This window comes from Panthera pardus, unplaced genomic scaffold (assembly GCF_024362965.1).
Source record: "Panthera pardus isolate Hobbes unplaced genomic scaffold, ASM2436296v1 HiC_scaffold_26, whole genome shotgun sequence".
In the NCBI taxonomy this organism is placed as follows: Eukaryota; Metazoa; Chordata; class Mammalia; order Carnivora; family Felidae; genus Panthera; species Panthera pardus.
Window position 1 is genome coordinate 10,321,975 of NW_026526832.1, and position 21,615 is coordinate 10,343,589.

At 42.1% G+C, this 21,615-nt stretch overlaps 1 protein-coding gene across 4 annotated transcripts in view; it reads right to left on the reverse strand.

The window, feature by feature from the left end:
* Positions 1–3,053: 3,053 nt before the first annotated feature.
* The window catches only part of RMDN2 (regulator of microtubule dynamics 2), a 76,560-nt gene continuing 57,998 nt past the window's right edge, over positions 3,054–21,615 (reverse strand). For all 4 annotated transcript variants that reach the window (XM_019447282.2, XM_053890995.1, XM_019447271.2 and 1 more), the window contains 3 exons: positions 14,256–14,309; positions 14,087–14,167; positions 3,054–3,426 (listed from right to left, as the gene is read on the reverse strand). In XM_019447282.2, the coding sequence (XP_019302827.1) occupies positions 3,373–3,426; positions 14,087–14,167; positions 14,256–14,309 (189 nt within the window). In that variant the 3' untranslated portion in view covers positions 3,054–3,372. The remainder of the gene's footprint in view (positions 3,427–14,086; positions 14,168–14,255; positions 14,310–21,615) is intronic.

Genomic DNA, 21,615 nt, shown 5'->3' on the forward strand with positions numbered 1-21,615 from the left:
ATGGGTATCAGTATCCAAAAAATAAATACAAGGAAAGATTTTTCTTCACCTTTACCATTTTTTTTATATACCCTTTCTTCCTTTCCTGTCCTTTTTCCCTTTCTTTCCTTTCACCTCCTGCCTCTTACCCCCACATCCCACCCCACCTTTGCTGGCAAGGTTGCCCAGAAGTTCAGACTATAGCACGAACTGGAACAGACTGTCCAAGTTCAAACCTCATGCTGTACTCCTGTACTCAGTATGGTATTTAATATCTCATGCTTTAGCCCCCCCCCGTCTGTAAATAGGGTAATACCAAAAGTTCCTTCTCTCTGGACTGCCGAGGATTAAATGATTTGATAATAGGTAAAGCGCTTAAAACAGGCAGAACCACGGGTTAACAGCATGCAAGTGTTACCGTTCTCATGGCCCCTAATCTACGACAGACATGTTGGACTCCAATCAGTTAAATGTAAAAAGCCCTGGGCTCGGAGAAGACGGCAGAGGGCATGAGATTCCAGGAGCTGGAACCCAGTGCTGGCTTGGCCAGTCCTCAGCTCCCTGCCCCCATCTGTGCTACTGATGCATCAGAGCTTAAACTGTTTACTGGGGAAATGAGAAGGCTGGTCTACAGGATGGTCTCCATGGTCCCGTCCAGGTGTTAGCACTGCTTTTTATCATTCAAAGTTACATAAATATTATCAAATGAAAAGCTTTTTGACAACTGTTAGGTACAATGGAGATTTTCATGTTACAACGTAGGTCATTCATTATTTAGTAAGAAAGACAAGTAACCTTGCCAATTATATGGACAGAACAACTGATAAAACTCTAGCAGAACACCAAGTGACTTCTTCAATGTTTCATGAGAAATTTTAACACGCAGTTAGTTTATCGTCTTCTGAAATGGGACCCATGCAAAGTTCTGGATGGGAACTCCCCCTTCTCAAAGCTATGCATGAATCTCTTGAAAGTTTAAGAGTTTGTGTACTTTGCCTGTGGTGGACGGTCCACCACTGGCTTGGCCTTAGTGACCCCCACGCCCCCAGGAGAAATCATTTCAGAAGTGCCCTGGAGCTATTCTGTCTTCTCCCAGGGTGGCAGCAGGAGCGGTGAGTGAAGTAACCATAGAAAGGAAAGCTAGTCAGTTCACATGGCTTCCTTCATGGGAAATTCACTGGACTAAGTGTAACAATAAGTGAAACAACCTACCTATGATGCTGCCATCCAAGACAAGCTCTCGGCTTTTAAAAGGGGGGAGATTTCATGTGAGCCAGACAGCAGGGTTGTAATGTTACTTTGAAGGGGATACAGTATAGCCATGATGAGGAGGGAAATTTCCTCTGTTAACATCCTCCTGCAGTAGCGGTCAAGTGTGTGAGCAATTCCTCACACTTTAAAGATTCAAGTAACTTTTAGGAGTGTTATACTCCCATCGGGTCAGGTCCTTATCCAGAAACGGAATCACTCAACCTGTCCACTCAAGACATACTGACTACAGGGACCAAACAGGGATTTTATTAAAACAAATGGAGATTGATTAGCCCTTATGTCGTTTAATTATGAGTCCCCAGTCCCACGGAGAGGATTTTTGATGTTCCTTATAATTCCTAGCAGAAGTCTTTGCACTGATCTCTGCTCCCACAACGTGGTTCATTCTGTCATTTGCTGCTAGTGACATTCACCCGCCTCAACTGGCACATTGTTGTAGCTGTTTTGAGAAAGCCGGAGGTATCGGTAGCCTTATGGACACTGTGTAATCTGTTGGGGTACCTGCCAGACTCCTGTCCCTTCTAGCTAGTAGTTTCAGAGATTGGGCAAGAGCAGTTGAACTGATTCAGGTATCTCGATGGGTCATTGTAAAAGACCAGAAGCAGGAACTGGCTTAGTTTGATTAAACAGCATCTAGGTCAGGGCTTGAAATTTTGAGTGTATAAATGTATGTGTGTGCCCATATATTTGGGATAGCAAACGGGAAACTCAAATTTTGACCTGATGTCCAAGATGAGGCTGGTTAAAGCGTAGTAAGGAATCTTTATAGATCACTGCTAAGTACCATGGGAAAAAATATCCTTTTAGTTTATTAAAACTTGGGAAATATAAGAAATAAAACACAACTCCACAGAAATATGAACTACCAGTTGAGTGTATTTCCAATAGATGCTTTTCTGTGCACATTTTCATATAGTTGAGATCAGATGTATACACTATTTTGCCTCTTACTTGCACTTAAGATGCTCTATGCATTCACTATTTTTGTAATTTTTTCAACGTCAAAATAATATCCTACTGTAGTTATATTCCAATATGGTTAACCACTTCCTTATTGTTGGCCATAGTGTTCTACTGTAATAAATAATGCTGTCATAAACATTTGTGCATAAATCATTATACCTTTTCTCCTTAGGACTATTTCCCGGAAATGACATTACAAGATTAAAGAATCAATACATCTTGAAGGCTCAGGACATTTTTAAGGGTATTTTGACACAAACATTTGGTAAAGTGTTTGTGTCAAAATACCCTTCTACCGGCTGTGTATGGGAATGTTCCAACTCGTGCCATCATTATCAGCATTGAATATTTTTAAAGTATTTTTCATGTTTTATTTATTTATTTTGAGAGAGAGAGAGAGAGAGAGAGAGAGAGAGAGAGAGAGAGAGAGAGCCAGAGCACAAGCAGGGAAGGGGCAGACAGAGGGAGAGAGAGAATCCCAAGCAGGCTCTGCACTGTCAGCACAGAGCCCAATGCAGGGCTTGAACCCACAAACCGTTGAGATCATGACCTGAGGCAAAATCAAGAGTCAGATGCTTAACCGACTGAGCCACCCAGGCACCCCGCATATTTCTTGAAAGAAAAAAAATCCTTGCTAATTTAATATTAAAACATTACCTTACTGTAATTTCATTCACATTTCTGATTACTGGTTACAATATATTTACTCTTTTGTTTTTCCTCTTCTGTCAACAATGTGTTCATGACCTCTGCCTATTTTTTTCCGTTTTTCATTCGCATTAATGAAATTTTGTTTTGCCAAGTCTCCACTGAAGCATTAATCAGACACTCACTAGAGGTCATTTTATTGAATTGACTTAAATATTTTATTTAAAGAAATATTCTGAAGACTATAGTTTATTGGTAGGAAAAATAGAAATCATATGTGTTTAAAGATCATTTTGTACTGACATTATGCGAAATCGACTTCTCCAAGTAACATTATTAGTTTCGCAGTGATACTAGTGGAACGCATGCTGCAGAAACATGGTTTTACCTTCAAATCTGAGCACATTACCCTTACATCAGAAAAGAAAAAGGGATAATAAAAAACGCCACTAGGATTAGTTCAAAGTTTAGTAGACCACATCTGATTTGTTGAAGAGTGAGTTCTTTTATTTACCTCTTCAAGGAAGTGCTTATTTTTTTCACTTCTTTCTGTGCATCTTTATCCTATAAAGAAAATACAAATACACAATGAAATTTCACACATTTATCCTGCTCCTCTAGCTACTTTGAAACAATCTTCGGTTGAGCGAGGGGATACTTTGTGCAGGACCATTACAAGGAAACTACAGATTTCTGAGATCCAGGCATGATTCAGATCTCCGAGACCACGTGTAATGCAGAGAGCTACTCCCAGGCTGTTCCCCCGCCAGGTCTGGAGGGGTGGGATACCGGAAGAAGAGATCCTTCGGTGTAAGCTGACATATTGGCCCTCGCCACGGTGTTAATGGTAACATTGGTTTTTTTTTTCTTCAGCTGTATGATGTGGAAGAAGTCCTAGCCTCAGCAGCAGGATTGGAAGAAATTGGAGATTCCACTGCAAGATCCAGGCTAGCTATACATTTCATCACTGATGTCATCAAGTAGTTTATATTAAAGGTGAAAAACCATATAATATGTTTTCTACATGGTCTAATATATTCCACTGATTTCTTTAAAACAAGAGTGGAGGTTAGAAACAGTGGCAATAAATTTAGATGGCAGGGTACTCCTATGCACTTTTGCATTTAACATTTATTGAGTACCTAATTAGAAAGAATTTAAGGGATGTAACAAATTAAAACAAATAGATGAGAACAAATGAACAACATAATATTTGGAAGTGGCTGTTAGATTAAACAAACAAACAAACAAACCTGGAAGTTCTTCAATAGTTTTAATCATAACGTAGTGTCTGGTCGATCAGATGTCTACCTACTAGCAAATCAGTATTTTTTCAAGGTTGTGAGAAACTATGATTAATGAATTTAGGGGATTAATGCATTATTTAAAATAACGTATAAAAAATACGTTTATCTTGGTAATTCATGTTTATCTTGGTAACCCTGGGGATAGTTCAGTGCCTGGCACCGATAAGTCCCTCAATGGGATATCTATTAGCAGTAACATTTCCCATTAATCGATGTTTAGGGATCAATTTCTTGCAGAATAATGACATAAGCGAGAGAATCATTTCAACTAGATGCCTAAAGGAAAGAACGTGCAGAAACCAGAAGGAAAGATTTAAAATTAAGATCACAGCTTGGCAATATGTGTCCTCGCGCACCCCCACTCCCCCACCCCGATTCAACTGGCAGCGAATTCGCTCACCGCACACCCACAGCCACACCCGCACACACAACACCCCTCCCGTTGTACCTTGTTCCCGGGGCTTCCATCCAAGCATTTTATTTATTTATTTGTTATGTGCAGGTTTTTTAGCCCAAAACGCCAGCTAACGCCGCTACCCCCAAACACGCTTTCCTCTGTTATTGCCCCAAATGTCTGCCCTTCCCACCATCAACCCTCATTGGGTACTCCCCCCCAATACCACCCTCCTTGAGTCAACCTCCCACTTTTCCTCTTTTTCTCACACATGTCTACAGAGCTCCCTGGCACTCCTGTTAGGGGACTTGTTTTGAAGTCATTTTTGTATAACCAGCAATGCATTTGCTGAGAATATATTTTGGGGGAAGAGGATAATTGTCCTCTGCCATTTCTTATAGCTGTTAATCTCCTGGTCACTCTCCTTTTACATTTGTTTTTTATGACTTTGGTACCTGGGTCACTCTCCACGCCAAGGCCTGCCATCGCTGTTGGAGACATCCTAGTCCCCATGGACCGTGGATCCCACCTTCCTGGAGTTAGCCTCCTCACCTCCGATGCCCTCCCCCATCACCCCGGTGAGCGGACCCTGGGCTCTGTCATGACCTACAACTGCCCTACCTCTGAAATAGGCGTCCTGCCCTCTGAACACAACTGCCCGTCTTTTCGTGTCATTTATCCAATTACTCTCAATAACAATCATTTTCCAACTTCCACAGATTTATTAAGAGATTTTCTTTCCCTCTTGTTCTCTGCCAGCTTTCTCCTTCTTTGACTTGTTTTTTTGTTTGTTTGTTTTGCCTTGACTTGTTTTCTTACCCACTTTAGACTCTATATCCAGCGACCTTTGAACTAAAAGACAAAAGCCCTTTCTCCCTCTGTGGCACCTGCCCTGGGTCTCTACAAACCCCCAAGTCCACAAATCCATCAACTTTTCTATTGTGTTGGCAACAAAAAAAGAGAACCCTGATGCGCTCTGGATGCCTTTCTGACCTCCTCAGGGCCTCCCTTATTCTACCAATTATCTCCTCGCTCCTTGGTCGTTCTTGAATCCTTCCTTCTTTGCGGACCTTCTCGTCATTTAAATATGCTCCCCTATTTCCCATCTAAAAAAACACAACGATTTCTCACCTCTGGCACCACTTCTCCTCTCTTCCCCATCAAATTGTTGGAAGTGCATCTACCAGCACCGACCGCGTTGTCTCAGTGCTCTGCATGGTCTCTGCGGCTATCGTTCCACTGACAACAGTCTGGGTTAAGATCACCAGTGACACAGACATCATTGAACTCAGCTCATTCCAGTCCTGACTTCTCCAGGGTTTCTGACAGAGGTGACCACTTCCACCATCCTTTGGCTTCTGAGGCCCTGTCTCGTGGGCTCACTTCTGCTGGTTTCCCTTGTAGCTTCCTTTTCCTCCTCCCCTTCCATTATGCTGCTGTTTCTCAAAGCTGATCCTCTGCCTGCTGCCTTTCAAACACTACATAACTTCACTGGGTGACCTCTGCCACCTTGTGGCTTCAGACATCATTTATGTGGCAAATATAAAATCAGTTTATGGATTTGAAAATCTCACAAACTCAGAATGTCTATACCTGAGCTCACCTTCTCTACCAAATCTGGCTCTCCAATGCTCCCCGGGTCCTTAAAGGGTACCTCCATCTACCCTGGTCCGTTTCTAAAGCCAGGAACCCCGATCTCATTCTTGAGTCCTCCAACTTCTAGATATTCAATTTGTAAGTCTTGTAGAGAACACCAGCCACGAATCCGTTAAGTCTGTGTATCTCTGTTCACTGCTCACTGCCATCATCTTAGTCGGCATCAGCGGCTCAGGTCTGTGCTACTTGCTGTAGTTAATCAAATGCTACTCCTTCTTCTAGTTTTGCTTCCCTCCAAGCCAAGTCAGTCCCCACAGGGTAGCCAGTTGTGCCCGCCCCAAAATCTCATTTGTCACTTGTTGCTTAAGACCCTGTAATGGTTTTTCCCTGCCTTTAAGAAAAAGACACAAGGCTCTCATCTCTTCTTTCCCTCTCGTGCCCAACATTTCAGCCATATTGTTATTTGATTCGACGCTTTTAGGCCTATTTTTCCATTCCAAGCCTTTGTCTGTTTTTAGCGTTTCATAAAATAGGGCATGTCTGCCACCTGCATCAGTATCACCTGAGATCATGTGAATTACTTGCAAAGTGTGTGTTTAATTGTCCAGGTCTCCATTCGCCCTTGCCATGTAGATAACATATTTCAACACTAATATCATCATTAGAACACACTATTTTGTGTTCTACATTTTTTTTCAGTTACATTAAAAGTTGTTTTCTGATTGAACAAAGTTTTTGGAAATATGTTGAGAGCTGCAAAAAGAATAGAAGCTGATCAGCTTTCGACAGTGATGTAATAAAGGAAAAATGGCCCCATTACTCAGCATAACGTTTCATTATTTTTTTAAAGACAAATACCAATGCGTTAGATTTTTTACCAACAGCTTTTATTAATCTACTGAGGAGAAGTTATCTTATTGCCTATTACAGCTTACAAATTCTGCATTCAACATTTCCAAGAATGCATCACGGTACATCTTTCTACTACGTTTATTTTCAGTGATATGTCATTTGCCAAAAGTCTAAATTATAGACTGAATTGTGTTCTAAAGGGTTCTTGATAGTTTCGTTTTCCAATATGAGTTTTCTTATATAAACTGTATATAAAGGCATTTCTACTTTGACTTGAAGCCTGGGAGACTTCCCGGTGTGAGCATTTTAAGGCTGACTAAGGTATATGTGATCACAGAAGTCTTTCCTTCCATCATGATACTGAGAGTGTCCTATACAGTGACAATCCTCACATGCCCTGTAATGTTGCTCTACGAGGAAAGGGGTTCTCATGTTCATTTCATTGAATTGCTTCTCTAACATGAATCATCTAGTATTTCCCAAATGGCTTCCTCCTCCTGGTAAAGACTTGCTCCCTTCCTGCTTGGTTTGCTCAGTGTTCTGTGCATTTGAAGCCTTGAGCTTTGGCTGAAGGTGACAGAGTTTCTCCCCTGTGGGAACTCTTGTGTCTATAAAGGTTAAAGCTGAGGCTGAAGGTTCTTCTCCATTCATTACATTTATAGGGTTTCGCTCCGGCGTGTATCCTCATGATGGCTAAGGTTAGAACATCAGCTAAGTGCTTTACCACATAGATGACATTCGTGTAGTTTCTCTGCCGTGTGAATTCACTCAGGCTGTTTCAAGGATGAGTCGTTACTGGAGGCATTTCTGCTCTGATTATAGGCAAAGGGTTTTCCTCCTGTGTGAATTCTCTGCTGTGAACAGAAGTTAGCTCTCGGGCTGAAGTGTGTGCCACGTTCGTTACATTGGTAGGGTTTCTTTCCAGTTAACACATGCTGAATCAGTTGACCTGTGGGTATTTCCCCATTCTCAAAGAGCTCCTCTCCAGTGTGAAATCTCTGCTACTAACGGGGACAGGAGAGGATGTGAAAGGCGTGCCTGCATCCACTCGTCTCTTCATTTTTCTACATACGAATTCTATGCTGATCCTTCAACGATGGTCTCCAAATAAAGTCTCTGCCGCATTGGTTACACTCACATGGTGTGATACTCTCCTCCGTGTAAGCATTTTTCTTCATAGCACGTCAACTGCACAGGCATCTGATCAACTCTGAGGGCTTCACTATGTTTCAAGCACTCGATATATTGTCCACATTTGCTCAAATGTCATCTTCTAAGGACTCAGGTTATGGTTTTGAATTCAGGGTATTCCTTCCTTCTCCAGATTCACACTATCCAAACCTTTCTGCTGAAGCAGCACACTTTCTCTCCATTGAGAACACTGCAGTTTCAAATTCCGGGGATACAAAGCTGCTCACATGCATGAATCTAGGCCCTGGAGCCCAAGGGCTGACACTCTCAATACCAAGTGCAGTGTGACGAGCTTAGGGCTCCCTGGAAGGGACATAAGACGTGTCACAAGTAACTATCATGCCAGGAAGAGGTTACAAGTGCCACAAGAAAGAGGCACATGAGGGAAAATATATCAATACTCTCCGCCAAAGGCTTTGGATAAGTAAGAGAGAGACTTACTTATATTAAATGGTTACACTCCTGGCATGTGCGTGATGATTATCAAACATCAACCTGACTAGACTGAGTGCTGGGTAAGAATGACTGATCCCAGACTGATGCCGTGTCACCAGATATTTTAAGAATATTATTAAAGGAGGTCTAAGAGCGACGCCTGGGTAGCTCAGTTGGTTAAGCATCCAACTCCTGATTTGGGCTCAGGTCATGATCTCACAGTTGTGAGATTGAGCCCCATGTAGGGCTCTGCAAGAACATGGAGCTTGCTTGGGATTCTCTCTTTCTCTCTCTCTCAAAATAAATAAAATAAACATAAAAAAAAAAGAGGTCTAAGAAACTTCTTTAAGGTGCTTTTAAGATCAACCTAAGAAATATAAGCAAGGCCATTATATATCAAGAAAGCTTAACAAGTAATATATTTTGGACTGCCAATAAAAGGTTAGAACCCAAAGAGTGGAAATAGGGGGTTGTAAACAGAGTAACAGTCCCTGCCTGCAACTCATGAAAATGTCTCTTCAGAGAGTAGGAAAAGTGTGTCCCTTCTTTAGTGGCCTTATTCATTTCCTTTTTAAAAAATATTTATTTTTTTATGTTTTATTTTTTATATTTGAGAGAGAGACAGAGAGACAGAGAGCAAGTAGGGGAGGGGCAGAGAGACAGAGGCAGAATCTAAAGCAGGCTCCAGGCTCTGAGCCGTCAGCACAGACCCTGACGCAGGGCTCAAACTCATGAACCGTGAGATCATGACCTGAGCCGAAGTTGGACGCTTAACCGACTGAATCACCCAAGAGCTCCCCAAAATATTTATTTTTGAGAGAGAGAGAGAGCTCAAGCAGGGGAGGGACAGAGAGAGAGGGAGACAGGATCCAAAGCGGGCTCCACACTGATAGCAGAGAGCCCGATGTGGGGCTTGAACCCATGAACTGTGAGTTCATTACCTAAGCCAAAGTTGGACGCTTAACCAGCTGAGCCATCCAGGCACCCCTAATTTCTTTTAAAATGCACCAGGAAGAATGAATTCTCCAGGCCCAGAAAATAAGTTCAAACCAGAAATAAACAGGCAAATAAGAATTTCTAACAAATGAGACCGTGGGCAATATTGCTGGGTTTCAGTAACTGACCCTACTCATACTCTGAGCTGTAGCATTCCCTCAGCTGGAAGGCAGGCTGCACATCTGTGGACTAATTATAGCTTATAAACTTATCTGAGAAACCATTGTCTTAATTAAAAAAAAAATCAAATATGAGGGACGCCTGGGTGGCTCAGTCGGTTGAGCCTCTGACTTTGGCTCAGGTCATGATCTGTGGTCTGTGGGTTTGATCCCCGTGTCAGGCTCTGTGCTGACAGCTCAGACCCTGGAGCCTGCTTTGGATTCTGTGTCTCCCTCTCTCTGCCCCTCCCCCGCTCATGCTCTGTCTGTCTTTGTCTCTCAACAATAAATGTTAAAAAAAAATCAAATATGAGGTCTTAATTAAGACAGAAAATTAAAAGCACGATTAGGATTTTATTACTAAGAGTGGTTACTAATGAGAGGGATGATTCTCCATTTATATAACAGGATGGAAATAACAGCCCAGGATTTTAAACAACAGGTTAACTTTAAAGCCAACTACACAACTTGTTAGCCAGGAAGACGTGTTCTTTACATTGAACACTCTCGGAGTCCTTCTCTTCCTGACACTGTTCCCGGTATAGTTTATTTCCTATCCTACAAGAGTTTGTCTTAGAAGGGCAATTAATGTCACTTCAAAATGTGACAACAATTTCAAAACAGTTTTTTTCTTTACCAAATTAGCACATCCCTCGCACATCCCTCGCCGTAAAACAAAAGATTACATAATGCTTCCTGCACCGAACTTTGGCAGCCTGCCCCAGGTCAGTAACTTGGATACTTTGTCCAGGCAAACAACTCCCAGGCTGCCAGAGTGGTCATGATTTCCTTCATCAAGCATTCTCACACTGCCTTTGACACAGGAATCCTTTTTCAGTTTAAAAGTGGAACGTTTCTGGGGCTCCTGAGTGGCTCAGTCGGTTGAGCGTCTGACTCCCATTTTCGGCTCAGGTCATGATCTCATGTTTTGTGGGTTCGAGCCCCACGTCGGGCTCTAAGCTGACAGCATAGAGCCTGCTTGGGTTTCTCTCTCTCCCTCTCTCTGTCTGCCCCTCCCCCATTTGTGCTGTCTCTGTCTCTCTCAAAATAAGTAAATAAACTTAAAAAAAAAATTTAAAGTGGAACGTTTCTCAGGACCCGAGATGACCTTCCTAGAGTCAAGAAAAGGCCACGTGAATAATAAAATACTGTAGTTTCAAGTTCTGGGGATGTAAAGTTGCTCACATGCAGGAATCTGGGCCCTAGAGCCCAAGGGCTGACATTCCCAATGTCAAGTGCAGTGTGGTGAGCTCAGAGCTCCCTGGAAGGGGCAGAAGACATCACAAACGACTCCAATGTCAGGAAGAGGTTACAAGTGCCACGAGAAAGCAGGTATGTCAGGCAGGTTCACATGACAGAGGGAAAACTGATGGCTGGGTTGCCTTCACTGTTATTCGTGGCTCTGCTGGACATTTTGGAAATGAACAGACTTGTCAGCAAAATCACTAATGGGGTGGGTATATTTCAATCTGGAAAAACTTACAGAGATAGGGGGACTACAGATAACTCTCCTCAGTCTATTTTCTAATTGAAAAAAATTGATATTCCTGACATTACATTTACTACTCGAAACAAAACAAAACAACAAAACAAAACAAAACCTCCTAGAAAATATAAATGGAAACGTCATTGGAAAAATAAGTAACGTAGGAAATACTTATTAATGCTATTTTGCTTATTACCTAAATATTTCCACAGTGCCCAGCTTTTTATTTTTATGCTATGAGTCTTCTGATTTTTCCTATCAGTACTTATGGGTGCTTATTACATGCCAGGCATGATAGTTGGCACTGGGAATAGAGGGGTGAATGAAACACACTTAGCTGTGACTTTCCTGGAAGAATCACACAAACAATTATACAACCACAAACCATGCTAGATGATGTGAAGGAAAAGTACGAGGTACTTTCTTGCCTGGGAGTGGCAAGGAAGTCTTTCCTAAAGAAATGACATTTATGGTGAGGCCTGAAGGGTGAGTAGGAATAAAGCAGGGGAAGGGAGTGGAGGGCTTGGGTGGGAGTGTTTCAAGAAGAGGCAAGAACAGGTCCCGAGGGTGTGAAGCAGAGAAAGGCATAGTGCAGAGGTGGGGGGAGTGGGCAACAGAGATCAGAGCCTTGAAGGACATGCTAAACATTTAGGACTTTATCCCCAAAGCAAAGGGTTTCAAGTAAGAAGTGACATATTGAGGTTTACTCAATCTGTTCCTTTGCTGCTACTGAGAGCCAAGAATGGCCTGGTGGAAGGAAGAAAGCCAAAGACCAATGGGAGGCTCGCACGTCGTAGTTCCAGTGAACTCGGGTGGTTTCCTGCTTGGAGTGGTAGCAGTCGAGTGAGAGGGCAGTTGGCTAACTCAAGGCATGCTTTAGAAGAGGAAGACTGAGACTTGGTGAGTGGGTGGATGTCTGTGTCGGGGGCTGAGGGAGATGATTCCCAACTGATGGACGGATGTGCCATTTACTAGAGAGGAAGCTGGAAAAGACGAGATCCAAAGGCCCAATGACGAGTTGAGTTTGAGATGTCTGCGAAACATCTTGGTATGGATGTCAAGCAGGAAGTTGGATACTCAGGTCTTAGGGCTCAGAAGGGAGGTCTAGAGATACGAATTTGAGGACTCCTGGCAGGTAGACAGCATCCGAAGCCATGGACCATAGGTTTGTGGGGCAGGAAGGAGGAGAGAGGAGAGGAAAGAAGAGGAGGGGAGGAGAGCGGAGGGGAGGCGAGGAGAGGGGAGACTTAGGGACCAAGGACCAAACCCTGGCGGGGGGGGGGGGGGGGTCATTGATATTTAGCCCTTGTGTGACAGTTCTGGATATCGTGCACAACTATTTGCACGTCAAACCAGGTATTATGCCTCACTATCATACTGTATGCTAATCTCAAATTCTAAAAAGAATGCACAGACCCTCAGTTTTAAATGACTGCATATAACCTGAAACATCATTCAGGACAGATGGAAAAGTTGGTAGGGTCCCCACCACCTCTATGGAGCAAGCAACCAGAGGGACAAAATCTGTTTTCTGCCCAAACAATTGCACAAAGTGTCTTCCGGAGAAGTGCCGCTCCTGAGCCTAGGCTGTTGTGCGCCTCGACCAAGTGAGGGATCGGAGTGAGAAAGACAATCAACCCCGCAGGAAAGCCCAAACGTAAGCCGTCCGAGACCTTGCGCGGGTGGTTGCCAGCAAGGCGCAGTGAGGCCTGAGCAGCCCTGTTTAAAGACGGAGGCATCCCTGAACCCTGAAGTTCCTGGCAGGTCTTATTACGCTCCCCCCTTTCTTCCTTGTTTCCCAGGACTGCGCTGAACACCCCTGCCCCTCCCCCTCCAGGCAAACAAATCTCCGCTTTTCCACCTCTGTGCCTTTGTTCACCGCCTGCGAGGCACTTCACTCTCACCTCCACCTCATGTACACCTCACGTACACTCTCAAAGTCCACGTCTGATGCTACCGGATCTCTTCCAGGTGAAAATAATTTCTCCCTTTCCACTATTTCCATCACCAGTTATTTGCCCCTCTCCGAGCACTTCAGGCTTTCCACCCTGGGCTACAGTTACTTGGGTATATGGCTTATATTCTCTCCCAGGCTGTGAGCTGCTAGAGAGCTGTGGGTGTGTCTACATTTGAGGCTCACAACAACCATCGGAGCCGGTTTTGCTTCCGCAGAGAAGACAAGGGATGCTCCTTTCTGAGGCATTTCTTTCCGCTGTGATTCAGAGGACGGTAATGTGCGGCGGTACGAGAAGGGAGCAGGAAAACACTGATCTACTTCCTTGTATTCCTACAATACCAATATACGGCTCACAGCAACACAGACTGGGCCATTAACTCTGAAATTCCTAAAACAGAGCACATCCAGAATCCTGAATTAGTGAATAAAAGGGCAAGAAGCAACGGGATAGTTTCTTCTTCGTTAGCGGTAGGCATTCAAAGACCAAGAAAATGTCAATGCATCATTTTTAAGCTTCTTCACGGTAGAGGATAACCACACCCTACTGTGAGCAGAAGACTGAAGACGGCAGACCCCTGGATGGTCTTCTTGCGGTCTAATGCTTAACAAGCATCAGTATATTTTAACTGCTAGCCCATGATTTGTGTGTTCCTTAAAGAGACAGGGAGTCTGCTGGTGAAGGGTTACCCACAGCAATTCTAAAAACTTCACAGCACATGTTCAATCCCAGTAAAATCCCAAATGTTTTAGTATGGAAGAAAAATCCAGACGCATCTAAGCCAGCTGTTCCTATCTGGAGCTAGAAAAGTACTGGTGAAAATAACAGCCTTCGCCGTCCCTGTTGGGACTTACCTCTTTGGTAACACAAGGGAGCAATACTGCCAAATTACAAAACTTCACAGCATCATCTGTTTGTTCAAGATCGATGTAACACTAGAAATGAAAAGTCGACAATGTGAAAGGGAATCCCATTTTCATGTAATGCATTCAAAGTGATCTTAAAACAAGTGGTCTTCCTTACCTTGGCCAAGAACAAGTAATTGGACTTAGAAAAACCAGGGTGCAGTTCTTCAACCTGATTTTAAGAGAGAACAGAAAAAAGAATAAATGGGGCAATATTATAACAACCAGTAAAGAATCAGATATTAACCAAGTTGTCTGAAAAATTTAGATTGGTTGTATTACATCTGACTTGTTTGATCAATTCAAGTATGGTGGAAATACAGCTTTTGAGATTATCCATTAAAATGAGATTATTATTGGGGCACCTGGGTGGCTCAGTCGGTTAAGCATCCGACTTTGGCTCGGGGCATGATCTCACAGTTCATGGGTTCGAGCCCCACGTCGGGCTCTGTGCTGACAGCTCGGAGCCTGGAGCCTGCTTCGGATTCTGTGTCTCCCTCTTTCTCTGCCCCTCCCACACTCATGTTCTCTGTCTCAGAAATAAATAAACATTAAAAAAAATGAGATTATTATTATTATGCTCATAGAGCTTATGAAACAATGAGATCCTTTAAGATTTCAGGATTCCTTTGTATAACCTATCCTTTCTCTTTTTTTCTTTTCGAGGACAGAAACAATTGGTGATACATGCTCCCAAGACAAGTCCTATACAATTTAGTCTATTTAGAAGACGATTAGAGGATGATAGGTATCCCATGACAAACATCCTCCACCACGTTAGTATTTGATTTCTTATGATTTCAACACATCTCACGGGCTGAATAATATCTAAAGTCCATCGCATCAAGTATTTTTGAAGAAAAGACAGACCTGGGAAACAACTAGTCCAAGTAGCAGACCTACTTACAAATTTTACTAAGTGGGTATTATGAAGGCACTTTACTAAACTCTTATGCACATCTACTAAACTTTTTTTTAATGTTTATTTGTTTTTGAGAGGGAGAGAGAGAGAGACAGAGAGAGAGAGTGTGAGCAGGGGAGGAGCAAGAGAGAGAGGGAGACGCAGAATCCAAAGCAGGCTCCAGGCTCTGAGCTGTCAGCACAGAGCCCAGTGCGGGGGTTCGAACTCACAAACCACAAGATCATGACCTGAGCTGAAGTCGGATGCTTCACTGACTGAGTCACCCAGGCACCCCATACATTACTAAACTTTTATGCATCAGTTCCCTTTCTCTATCTCTGGTGAATAAGAATTCTTGCAGGTGCCTGGCATTGTTACTAGAGAACACTTCTTAGAACCTAAGTCAATCTTCGGTCAGCTGCTGCTGTATTAAGGGCCAATGCAAATAAGCTCCCAATCTGACCTTGGAACCCAACCCAGAGAGACGTAGAACCCAAGCGAAGGTTACTTTTTTTTTTTTTTAATGTTTATAATTTTGAGAGAGAGAGAGAGCAGGGGGAGGGGCAGAGAGAGAGAGGGAGAGAGAGAATCGCAAGCAGACTCCGTGCTGTCAGTGCAAAGCCCAACGTAAGGCTTGAACCCACGAACTGTGAGATCACAACCTGAGCCGAAACCAAGAGTTGGATGCTTAACTTCCTCCAGGAGCCCCAAGAAGGTTACTTTAAAAAATGTACAAAGATATGCATGTTTTACAAGATACAAGTGATACGAACATTTCCAAAACTAAAAAGTGAGTGCTTCTTTGTTCTGACTTTATTTTCAATTTCAATCTCATCTCCCAGGGGTAACCACTATAAACAGTTTGACATGAATCTTACCAGACCCTTTATCAAGCATACACAAGTAAAAAAAAAAAAATTCACTTTGGAAAAAAATGAATATGGGACCATTTCTGTATATTGGTCCAAAACTTTTTTTCCCACAACATATCACAGACACATTTCTGTGTTTGCATACACAGATCTACCTCGTTCCTAAGAGGTGTATTTCATATTACGCATATGCCGTAATTAAATTAAGCATTCTTTATGACACATTTAGACATTTTTTTACTGTTACCAATAATGATCAGTGAAATACTTTCTCCTGTATACTTGTGTACAAGTGTGATTATGTCTGTAGAAGAGATTCCTGGAAGTTGAACTGCTGAGTCAAAGGATACATGCATTTTAAAGATGGATACTATTGGGTGGATCTAAGACTTAGGGGGCTGAGGAGTTCACATCTTTGGTAAAGGGCATATACTCTACAAAACCCAAAAGGGAAGGCTCCTAGGATAAAGTGTCTTGGGCTGGAGAGTCAAACTGGGTGTTTATTCTTTAGGACCGAGTAGATGAACAGTGTGTGGATCTGGCCAAGAACTTGCTAGTGAAACAGCAAGGCTGCCAACAGATGGGAGGACACTGTCAAGTTCAATCCTAGCCAGAGCCTGGAAAAGCCTAGAGAGCCACCCATGGTATTGATGAGTTCTGGTTCTGCTGGTTCTCTCTTGTCCAATCATTTCCATCTCTACTCTTCAAGTCTACTAAGTGCATTTTTTAAGTCTCTCTAAAAGGAAGACTTTGATTAAACTTTGTTGAGTTGCACCTTCTTCTACGTCCAGTAGTTGCCCAGATCTGTCCAAAACCTGTTCATAAAACTTGCTTCAACATATGAGAATAAGCAGCTTATTTCTTTTTTTAGTTAGTTAATTAATTATTTTTTAAATTTACATAAAAGTTAGGATATAGCGCAACAAGGATTTCAGGAGTAGATTCCTTAATGCCCCTTACCCATTTAGCTCATTTCCCCCTCCCACAACCCTCTGCTTGTTATCTATATTTAAGAGTCTCTTATGTTTTGTCCCCTCCCTGTTTTTATATTATTTTTGCTTCCCTTCCCTATGTTCATCTGTTCTGTGTCTTAAAGTCCTCATATGAGTGAAGTCATATGATATTTGTCTTTCTCTGACTAATTTTGCTTAGCATAATACTCTCTAGTTCCATCCACACAGTTGCAAATGGAAAGATCATTCTTTTTGATTGCCGAGTAATACTCCATTGTATGTGTATATATATATATATATATATATATATATATATATATATATATATATGTACACACACACCACATCTTTATCCATTCATCCGTCAATGGACATTTGGGCTCTTTCCATACTTTGGCTATTGTTGATAGTGCTGCTACATATATAGGGGTGCATGTGCCCCTTCGAAACAGCACACCTGTATCCCTTGGATAGATACCTAGTAGTGCAATTGGTGGATCATAGAGTAATTCTATTTTTAATTTTTTGAGGAACCTCCATACTGTTTTCCCGAGTGGGTGTACCAGTTTGCATTCCTACCAGCAGTGCAAAAGAGATCCTCTTTCTCCGCATCTGTTGTTGCCCGAGTTGTTAATGTTAGCCATTCTGACAGGTGTGAGGTGGTATCTCATTATGGTTTTGATTTGTATTTCCAGGATGATGAGTGATGTTGAACATTTTTTTTTATGTGTCTGTCTGCCATCTGGATGTCTTCTTTGGAGAAGTGTCTATTCATGTCTTTTGCCCATTTCTTCACTGGATTTTTTTTTGGGGGGGGGCGGTGTTGAGTTTGATAATTTCTTTATAGATTTTGTATACTAACCCTTTATCTACTATGTCATTTGCAAATACCTTCTTCCATTCCATTGGTTGCCTTTTAGTTTTGCTGATTGTTTCCTTTGCCATGCAGAAGCTTTTTATTTTGATGAGGTCCCAATAGTTCAATTTTGCTTTTGTTTCCCTTGCCTCCGGAGACGTGCTGAGTAAGAAATTACTGCTGCCGAGGTCAAAGAGGTTTTTGCCTGCTCTCTCCTCTAGGATTTTGATGGCTTCCTCTCTTACATTTAGGTCTTTCATCTATTTTGAGTTTATTTTTGTATATGGTGTAAGAAAGTGGTCCAGGTTCAATCTTCTGCATGTCGCTGTCCAGTTTTCCCAACATGATTTGTTGAAGAGACTGTCCTTATTCCATTGGATAGTCTTTCCTACTTTGTCAAAGAGTAGTTGGCCATATGTTTGTGGGTCCATTTCTGGGTTTTCTATTCTGTCCCATTGATCTCAGTGTCTGTTTTTGTGCCAGTACCATATTGTCTTGATGATTACAGCTTCGTAATAAAGCTTGAAGTCCGGGGGTGTGATGCCTCCAGCTTCGGTTTTCTTTTTCAAGATTGCTTTGGCTATTTGGGGTCTTTTGTGGTTCCATACAAATTTTAGGATTGTTTGATCTAGCTCTGTGAAGAATGCTGGTGTTATTTTGATAGGGATTGCTTATTTCTTTAATATTGGCATTTTAATCCTGCATATATACCTTAGCACTTATGTTTAATTAGCCATCCTGATTATAAATCAGAACATCTCTTTCTTTTTGTGCTCATGGTTAAAAAAAAAAAAAAAAAGAAGCCACCAAAGGTACATAGGTTACTAACAACACCAACTTCCTAAAATGGAGCAGATTCTAACTTTTTACCAAAGGGCTTGCCTAAATAACAAGGAAGGTAGTTATTTAGGTAAGTACCTAATGTTCAGTAGAATGTTCTAGTTAAGAAGCAGTTCCTAGCTAGGCTCTTAGAACACCCTATAATAATACCTGGCAGAGAATATTGTAGCTGTTTACTTGGTCTTGACTGTACAAGTTCCCTGGAGACAGGAGCTGCATTGGTCATTTCTGCATTCCCTACATTTGCCATGCTGGTACTAGGTATGTGCTTAATAAACATTACTGAATAAGCTAGCATTGTTTTAAAAACATCTCAGAAACTCAAGCCATAGCCCTCCACCATATCAGGGCATAGAAGAAGGCTCTGCAGGTGGTAAAACCACTCAGGGAGATCCAGAGGTCTTATGTTGCAAACAGTGAGTGAGATCAGGGCCGTCCGTCTATCCCCCAACACTGCCACACCTGTTATCTACTACACACACCCAGGCACTGATTTCAGGCTCTCAACCTCGCCATGGGCTGCACAGGAATAGCTCTGAGAGCTTTAAAAACACTGATCAGGTTTTAAAAACACTTTGTTGTGACCCAATAATTCCATTCCTAGGTACTTACCAAAGAAAATTAAAAACATGTCTACACAAAAGCTTGCATATGAATGTTCATTGAAGCTTTATTAATAGCCCCAAATTGGACACAACGCAAATGTCCACCAATGGACAAATGCATAAGCAGACTGTGGTATATCCACAAAATGGAATATTACAAGGCAGTAAAAAGGAACTATGGATACACCGATGAAATGAATGAATCTCAAAACATTATGCTGAGCAAAGGAAGCCAGATACACAAAGTAAAAGCTCAATGATTCCATTTATATAAACTTTTAGAATAGGTCAAAAAAACAGAAAAGCAGATCAGTGGTTGCCTGGGGCAGGGGCTGAGGGAAATTGACAGCAGAGGGGCAAAGAGAACTCTTGAAAGTGGTGGAAATGTTCTAAATCTTAAAATGGTGGTGGTTACTTGAGTGTATTAATTTGCCAAGCTTCAATGAACTGCATACTTAAAATGGGTGCATTTTATTGAATATAAACTATATCTTAATATATTCAAAGATTCTGAAATAATTAGTCTGGGTCATGGTCTGGGCTGGCATTTTTTTTTCAAAGTTCACCCACTTATTATTTGAGAGAGAGAAAGAGAGAGAGTGAGCAAGTTGGGGAGGGGCAGAGAGAGAGGGAGAGAGAGAATCCCAAACAGGCTCTGTGCTGACAGTGTGGACTCCATGCAAGGCTCAGTCTCAGCTCTCCAGATGATTCTAATGTACAGCCAAGGGTGAGAACCACTGCCCGAGGGAATTATGCCAGAATTTTGGATGAGGTGGGAAGCATGCTATAGTTTGAAAGAATTCCCACAGAGGATTCACAGATGACTCCTGATCTAAAATCACCTCCCTGGATTGCTGTGATGCTGTGGGGGATAAGATTTCACCAGTTATAAGAGCAAAATAATAGCAGTGAATGTTTATTTGTAGTTAGAGTAGTTAATGTGCGAGGTTCTGGGCCAAGAAAATTACAAGCATTATTTGATGAATTGTATCACAAATCATATAAAGTAGGTATTCATCTGCTTCACAGATGAAGAATTTAAGATTAGGAGAAATAAAGAAACACAGCCAGGTCACAGGGACAGGGAGAGGCCCAGATCTCAAACTGATTCTAAAGCTAATGCTCTACATCTCTCCAGAACTGAGATGGATGGTCTAGGGACACATTCCCGGCCCCTATGAATCCTCTTTGGAGACACAGAGCTGGGGACAGGAGTCCTACAGTCTAGGGTCCAAAAACATGACTTCCTACTGGGACTAGGGGTTGCAGACTCTCCTAGGGCATGGGATCCAAGTTCCTTCTCCTCCCCACACCTCCCAGATTTCTCACTTCCTCCCCAGCCTTTGCCCTTAGCACTCTGGGCTCCTCGGTACCCCCAGATGTTGCAGTCAATGTAGAAGGGAGCTTTCCTGATGCCTTCTGACTCTGAACAAACACCACCAAATGCATTTTCAGACAGAATCTAAGTCAAGACTGAATGGGGAGGTCCCCAAGATGATTTGCCAAGGTGTTTACATTTTAATAACATTAACATTTTCTGAGCTGATATGGAGCACTTCCTAGGAGCTAGGAAATCGCTAAGTAATTTACTTGTATTAACTTATTTAATGTTCACAACAACACTCTGAGTCAGGTACTATTCTCTCCATGTTATTGATGAACTTGAGAGAAAGGTTAAGAAACTCGTCTAATGTTAATCAGCCGGTAAGTGGCAGAACTGAGATTTAACCAGGTGGTCTAGTTCTAGAGGTTGCAATCCTTACCTCTATATCGCTGGGCCTCTGATCACTTTTGATTTTATCTGTGTAATATTTCAGGTACATTAGCACCTTAAGAATTTGGGGGCAGTGTCCTAAAGATCTGATCCCCCATTTATAACTGCTACTATGGAGAAATGAGTTTCAAGCCCCAACAACATTTTTCCTAATTAGCTTAGCACCTTCTATGAACCATTTAGCTTAAATATACCCATGATCTATATATTTTTTAAATGTTTATTTATTTATTTTGAAAGACAGAGAGAGAGAGAGAGAGAGAGAGAGAGAGAGTGTGTGTGTGTGTGTGTGAGAGAGAGAGAATGGGGGAGGGGCAGAGAGCAAGAAAGAGAGAGAGAATCCCCAACAGACTCCACACACAGCGTGAAGTCCAACTCGGGGCTTGATCCTACGACTGTGAGATCATGACCTGAGCAGAAATCAAGAGTTGGTCACGTGACCGACTAAGCCACCCAGGTGCCCCTACTATGATCTGTATTCTTATAAATTTAAAATGAAATAACAAATTACCAGTGGTGGATAAAAGGTGAAGAAATAAGGATGATACAGTTTTAAACTACATTCATGTCTTTGGTCTGCCATTGTGTGACACTAGAAAAAATTAAGCTCCTGAGGTCTTGATTTCCTTTTTTTAAGTTTTAATTTAATTTAATTTTAATTTAATTTAGAGAGAGAG